Genomic DNA, 7,422 nt, shown 5'->3' on the forward strand with positions numbered 1-7,422 from the left:
CCCATACACAGTCTTAATGGAATTGCCCTCTATTAGGCAGACCCTTCCCCCCTCCCCAATTCCAGGACCTACGCCCACCTCGCCGAGGCCTTCAGCCGGCCTGGGAGAATTAATTTCAGTTTGCCCACCCCTCTCCCTGGAACCCCCTAAAACCCGGACTAAAAATTTGATTAAAAATCCCCTTAGGTTGCGTTTTGACTGCACCAAAGGGAAAGAAGGAGGAGGGTGGGGGGAGAGGAGAGGATATCAAGCAGGCCGACCATGAGCAACTTCTACAACTTTTGTGGCAGCCATCTGTGCTGGCAGTGACAGGCAAGAAATAGCGGGGGAGGGGGTTGCCCTCCACGAGAAATGAAGGCAGCATCGGCTGGAGGTGAGGAAGGGAGGGAGGAGTTGGCAATGAGAAAGAGGGAGGTAGAGAGCAGGAGGGAGGGAGTGTTGGAATGAAAAGCCCGGGGCTTGCTTTCCAGCCGGGAGGCTATACCAGTGGTGGCGATCCTATGGCACGCGTGCCACAGGTGGCACGCAGAGCCCTCTCTGTGGGCACGCGCGCCATCGCCCCAGTCCTAGACCTTCAGTCCCGTCCATGAGCAACCTGCATCAATACCTGCGCAGGGTAAGGTTGCCACGCCCGCCCTCGCCTCCCCAAGCTTTTTTTTACTAACCTGCCTTTCAGCTGCATTCCGTTTCTCCGTTTGCTTCTCAGCCTTTGCCGTGTGTTTGTGGGACTATCGGTAAAAAAAAAATCCATCAGACTTTCTAACTTCTCGCGAGATCTCAAGAAGTTAGAAAGTCTGATGGAACTTTTTGTTTTTTACCGATAGTCCCACAAACACACGGCAAAGGCTGAGAAGCGAACGGAGAAACGGAATGCAGCTGAAAGGCAGGTTAGTAAAAAAAAAACACTTGGGGGAGGCGAGGGCATGTGGGCAGGGGTGGCCGCGGCAACCTTACCCTGCATGGTGGCCTGGCATGCTGTTCTCATGCCAGGCCAGCCCCTGCAGCCCCGGGGCAGTTGTGCTGGGCGGCGGTGGGCAGGGTGTTGAGGTGGGGGCCGGCAGGCTGACCAAAGCAGGTGGAGGGCTGGAGGCTCAGGGAGGGAGGGCGCTGAAGTGGGCGGTTGGGCCATTGGCAAGAGAAACGCGTCTGAGCAGAAAGTGACCTCGGAACAAGCGGGGCAGGTAAGGAAAGAAATCCTCCCCCCCCATAAATTGCCTTTCTTTCCTTACCTGACTTCCAGCCCCATGGCGTTTCTCCTTCGCAATCTGCCGCCGCCGTGTGCAAGGAAACAAATTTTTTGGGGAAAAAAAGGTCAATCAATTCCAACTTCTCGTGAAAGATAGCCTTGCCGCCTCCTGCCCAATGCTGCGGCCATGAGGCCACAGAACAAGCCGGGCGGCGGTAAGAAACTAGTATACCGGTTCCTTACCTCTGCCTAGATTGTTCTGCGTCCTCATGGCAGTGGCATTGGGTGCGACACGCGAGGTGGCAAATGGCCGCGGCCGGAGGCAAACAGCCACGTCGTGCCGAAACTGAGGAGCCGGCAGGCTGTGCCTGCTGATGGACACAGTTGGCCCCCATGCGCTCGCTGTATGCGGGGGCCGATAGTGTCAGGCAGCAGCCGCCCCAGCCCCTGCCTTGCCTTGCCTTGCCCTGCGGCAATGGCACCCCTGCCCTGTCCCCTGCCTCGCCTCACCCCGCAGGATGAGCCTCCTACCCACCGTCCCACACGCCAGAGACCCCCTGGATCTCCCCCAACCCTGCCCGGCCCCCACAGGTGTCCCTCCCCACAAGCAACATCAAGGTGGCCACGCCCACCTTGGCCACGCCCATCCAGTCTGCTGTGACCACCGCAACCACGCCCACCCAATGGGCCACACCCACCCAGCACCCGGTGATACATAAGTGGGTTTTGGGTTGCAGTTTGGGCACTCGGTCTCTAAAAGGTTCGCCATCACTGGGCTATACCTTTAAGAGAAAAGAAAAAAAAAAAAATGAAGCGCCGCCATTTGAAATAGACCAGAGGAAACAAACCTCCGGCTGCTGCTGCTCTGGCTGCTCAAGAGGAGAGATGTTTAATGGCAGAAGCTAAGTGCCATTTCAGCTGAACAACAAACTGGGAGAGTGGAAGGATTCTTATGTGCTTTTGTGACTTTGAAGTTCTGGGATTTGTCCAATGTGGGCTTTGTGTTCTTAAGGAGTGTTTGGCAATTTCTATTTGGCTGATGGCTTGTGTTAGCGTCTATTGCTCTGCTATTGTTAGCTGTAAGTTTTGCTGCAAGGGATTTTGAAGTATTTTTCTCCTGAATGGATTTTGCCTGTAGCATTCCTTTACTTATAAATGTAGCCATTTGGGGAGGTTGCCTTAGCCGGCAGCCAGTACTTACATTTTTTTTTCTTCCTTAAGTGCCGGCTGTCGGCTCCTTAACTTTCCTTTCTAACCAGTAGCTAATTCTTAAAGGGGAATGCACCTTTTTAAGCTAGTTCCCTCAGCAGCTTGTCTTTTCTGTCTCTGGAGGCTTTTCCTTGTTTGATAAATATATAGAAGAGGGAAAATATGGGGGGGTTCAAATTCTTCCTTCAGAAGGAGATGGGAATGAGAAAGAGGGAGGCAGGGAAGGAGGGAGGGAAACAGGAAGGAAGAGAGGAGGGAGGGTCTGAAGTAAGTCCCGCCTTAGCACTTGGCCACCAGCAGCCCTGCCATTGACTTTGCTTGTCAAAAGTTGCAAAAGGGGATCACATGACCCTGGGACACTGACCATCATAAATATGAATCAGTTGCCAAGCATCCAAATATAAATCACATGACCCTGGGGATGCTGCAGTGGTCATAAGTGTGAAAAATGGTCATAAGTCATTTCAGTGCAATTGCAACTTTGAACAGTTTTTTTTTGTCATCAAGTTTTTGACACCTTGCTAGGTGGTACTCGAATATTGACATATCCTAAAAGTGGTACAATTGGTTGAAAAGCCCTGCACTAGAAAGAGTGCAGAGAAGTACAACAAAGATGATTAGGGTACTTGGAGACTAAAACATATGAAAAATGCTTCCACAATCCAGTTCTGAACAGGCCGCAGCTCGATAGTGGGCCACAGCCCGGGGGTTGTGGACCTCTGCTCTAGACAAGTATTTTGAGGAAAATAATTTTTAATTGCTGCTTGTACATATTCTAATGTTCTGTGCAATGTACTCAATATGCTTTTCTTAAAAAGAGGCAAGTAGTTAATAAGCTTTTGTTGGAAAATGTTTTCTCAGCAATTTGTGTCATGAATAAATTATTTGCTTTTTTTCAGCCCTTCTGGAAAGCTTGTTCAAATTGAGTATGCTTTGGCAGCTGTTGCAGCAGGAGCCCCATCAGTTGGGATTAAAGGTATTAAAGATACCGTATTTTTCGCTCTATAAGACGCACTTTCCCCCCCCCAAAAGATGGGGGAAAATGTCTGTGCATCTTATGGAGCGAATGCCGCCTCCCACCGCGCCACTCCGCATCCCGCGCCTCCGTGTTTCAAGCCTCTGTGGCACAGAACTGCTGGCGTTATGCTTGGGCGGAAGACGTTTTCTTTTACAGATGGGGCGGGTGGGCCTGACATTCGCACGCAGGCAGGACCCCGCCCGCCGAGCCACCACTTCCCCATCGCCCTCCACGCCAGCCGGCTCCGTCTCCAGACCTCCCAGCTTACGGGCGCAGGTCCGGGGCTCGCCAGCTGACGGGCGCAGGAGGTAGGCGCCGCCGCGGCCTCCCAACCGCGCCGCCGTGGCCTCCCAGCCGCTTGCTTCTTCAGCTGGAGCGACTGCAAGGGCTTGCATGGTCCCCAAGGGCCGCTGACGCGCTCCCCGCCGCCGGCGACCATGCAAGCCCTTGCATGGTCGGGTGGGCCTGACATTCGCGCGCAGGATTCGCGCGCGCCTACCTCTTGCGCCCGCCGAGCCACCGCTTCCCCATCGCCCTGCACGCCAGCCGTCTCCGTCTCCAGACCTCCCAGCTGACGGGCGCAGGTCCGGGGCTCGCCGGCTGACGGGCGCAGAAGGTAGGTGCCGCCGCGGTTTCCCAGCCGCTTGCTTCTTCGGCTGCCTCCTGTCCTGCTCCCCCTCCCCACCCATTCGGCCGAGGAGGCGATGGGGACGGCGGGCGGGAGGCGCTGCCTCCCGTCCTCCCCCTTCCCTGCCCGTTCGGCTGAGGAGGCGATGGGGACGGCGGGTGGGAGGCGCTGCCTCCCGTCCTGCTCCCCCTTCCCTGCCCGTTCGGCGCCGTCTGCCTTTCATTCTCTCTCTCTCCTAACCTGGAGGGAGAGGGAGGGAGAGAAAGAGAGAAAGAGGAAAGGAAGAGAAAGAGAGGAAAGAGAGAAAGGAAAGAGAAAGAGAGAGGAAAGAGGGAAAGAGAAAGAGACAGAGAAAGAGAGAAAAAGAGAGGAAAGAGGGAAAGAGAGGAAAGAAAGAGAAAGAAAGAGAAAGAAAGAGAAAGAAAGAAAGGGGAGAGGAAAGAGAGAAAAAGAGGAAAGGAGAGAGGAAAGAGAAAGAGAAAGGGAGAGGAAAGGGGGGAGAGGAAAGAGAGAAAGAAAGGGGGAGAGGAAAGAGAAAAAAGATTGAGAAAAGAGAGAGAGGAAAGAGAAGAGAAAGAGAGAGGAAAGAGAAAGGAAAGAGGAAAGAGAGAAAGAGGAGAGAGGAAAGAGGGAAAGAGAAAGAGACAGAGAAAGAGAGAAAAAGAGGAAAGAGGGAAAGAGAGAGGAAAGAGAGAAAGAAAGGGGAGAGGAAAGAGAGAAAAAGGAAAGAGAAAAGGAAAGAGAAAGAGAAGAGAAAGAGGAAAAAGAGGGAAAGAGAAAGAGTGGAAAGAGGAAAGAGAGAAAGAGGAAAGAGAGAAAGGAAAGAAAGGAAAGAGAAGAGGAAAGAGAAAGAGAGGAAAAAGAAAGAGGAAAGAGAAAGAGGAAAGAGAGACAGAGAAAGAGAAAGTTAGAGGAAAGAGGAGAAAGAGAGAGGAAAGAGAAACAGGGACAGACAGAGACAGAAAGAAAGAGAGGAAAGAGAGAGAGAAAGTTAAAGGAAAGAGGAAAGAGAGAGGAAAGAGAAAGTTAAAGGAAAGAGGAAAGAGAGAAAGAAACAGAAAGAGAAAGTTAGAGGAAAGAGAGAAAGGAAAGAGAAAAAGGAGAGGAAAGAGAGAAAAAGAGGAAAGAGAAAGAGAAAAAGAGAGAGGAAAGAGAGAAAGAGGAAAGAGAAAGAGAAAGGGAGAGGAAAGGGGGGAGAGGAAAGAGAAAAAGAGGAAAGAGGGAGAGAAAGGGAGAGGAAAGAGAAAGAGAGGAAAGAGAAAAAGAGGAAAGAGAAAAAAGATTGAGAAAAGAGAGGAAAGAGAAGAGAAAGAGAGAGGAAAGAGGAAAGAGGGAAAGAGAAAGAGACAGAGAAAGAGAAAAAGAGGAAAGAGGGAAAGAGAGGAAAGAGAGAGAAAGATAAAGGGGGAGAGGAAAGAGAGAAAAAGAAGAACGAAAAAAGGAAAGAGAAAGAAGAGAGAGAGACAGAGAGACCCTTTTGACATCTAAATTGAAGAGAACTCTGCATACAGTATATCTTTTTACCTTTATTTTATATATACACACACAGACACACAGACACACACACACACACACACACACACACATATATATATATTAAAGGTAAAAAAGGATATATGCATTGTTATCTTCATTTTAGATAGAATATTTTTTTCTTGTTTTCCTCGTCTAAAAACTATGTGCGTCTTATGGTCAGATGCGTCTTATGGTGCGAAAAATACGGTATATAAGTAATAAAGTTTACCAATTTTTTTAGCATAAATATTCTCATGCCCCTACTTGAGATATTTGTGACGTGACATGGGGAAACAACTGATAAAAAATGTGTCTGATTGCCTAAAAGAAGCATTTACTTGGACCTGCAAGAACAGATTGCTAGAATATGTAAGTGTTTGGCCTCATCAAGCCACAATTACAATTTTGAGACTCTATGCATGCTATTCACCTTAAACAATAAAAAGTTTGTTACATGAAGGGCTTTACTCTTTTATGATAGGGTAACCCCTATATTGTGAAATGATTTCATGTCTGGACTATTGCTCAGATAAAAAGGGCATTTCCAGGGTTCTAAAATACGTGTTATTTAAAATAAGTCAGAAATCTGTTGGTAAGAAAGAGGTTGATTATTTAACTTAACATTTTTTCTTTTTCAATCATTTCTAAGAAAATTCAAATAACAATTATTTGGTAATTCAGAGTAAATTTTATAGTTGATTCAAAGTACTTACACCCCACTTTTAATTTGGAAGGTTACCTAATAAAAGTTATATAAAATAACTACAATGCATATTTGAAATGTTATAAGGGAAGGAGGAGAAAGATTTTCCAATAGCACTAATTCAGTGTTTTCTTTTTTATGTAGCTGCAAATGGTGTGGTACTAGCAACAGAGAAAAAGCAGAAATCTATACTGTATGATGAACGAAGTGTACACAAAGTGGAACCTATTACCAAACACATAGGCTTGGTATATAGTGGCATGGGCCCTGATTACAGGTAACTAAAATAGAATTAAACAGGAGTATTACTGTTAGCCTTTGGGCAGATTTTGAGATAGATAAAATCAAGATGGCTAATCATTGGAATTTAACAGGCATTATACATCATATTGTTCAGCCATCTTTGCAGAAAGTTAAAAACTTAAGCTTTCCCTTGCATATATACATATCTATACTAGCAGCTTGGCTTTGTTGCCTGATTCTATTCCTGATTCCTTCTGTGCTCAGCCACATGTGAACAAGGCTGTTAACTGCCAAGACTGTAATCCCAGATGTTTATTAATGTGGAAATACAGGTCCTTGGTTAATAGCATATGTATATCAGTCTTATCAGACTGACCAAGTACCATCCACTGATGAAGGAATGTACGAGAGCAATAGCACTTAGACTTATATACCGCTTCACAGTGCTTTACAGCCCTCTCTAAGTGGTTTACAGAGTTGGCATATTGCCCCCAACAATCTGGGTCCTCATTTTACTGACCTCTGAAGGATGGAAGGCTGAGTCAACCTGGAGCGGGTGAGAATTGAACTGCTGGCAGTCAGTAGAATTAGCCTGCAATACTGCATTCTAACCACTGTGCCACCACAGATACTGTGTGTTATATGTTAGTATTATGCTTGTGAATGTGTTACTTTCTACCTGGATTCCAGGTTTTCAGAGGACTTGGCTAGCAAATTCTAAAAATTAACATAAGTTCTAAAATTAATGTACCGTATTTTTCGCACCATAAGACGCACCTGACCATAAGACGCACATAGTTTTTAGAGGAAGAAAACAAGGAAAAAAATATTCTAAATAAATAAAAAATCAGTAATGTTGAAAAAGCTGCTCTAAAGCTGCGGTGCGGTCTGGAGGCCGCCGCGGCCTCCCGAACGCCTGC

At 47.7% G+C, this 7,422-nt stretch overlaps 1 protein-coding gene across 1 annotated transcript in view; it reads left to right on the top strand.

The window, feature by feature from the left end:
- The first annotated feature begins 1,373 nt into the window (after positions 1–1,373).
- LOC107295741 (proteasome subunit alpha type-2-like) overlaps positions 1,374–7,422 on the top strand; it is a 31,241-nt gene continuing 25,192 nt past the window's right edge. Inside the window, exons 1-3 of the mRNA XM_029285907.1 lie at positions 1,374–1,401; positions 3,285–3,371; positions 6,404–6,536. Coding sequence (XP_029141740.1) covers positions 1,374–1,401; positions 3,285–3,371; positions 6,404–6,536 — 248 coding nt within the window. The remainder of the gene's footprint in view (positions 1,402–3,284; positions 3,372–6,403; positions 6,537–7,422) is intronic.

Source organism: Protobothrops mucrosquamatus, unplaced genomic scaffold (assembly GCF_001527695.2).
Source record: "Protobothrops mucrosquamatus isolate PMUCROS unplaced genomic scaffold, P.Mucros_1.0 scaffold2471, whole genome shotgun sequence".
Taxonomy (NCBI): domain Eukaryota; kingdom Metazoa; phylum Chordata; class Lepidosauria; order Squamata; family Viperidae; genus Protobothrops; species Protobothrops mucrosquamatus.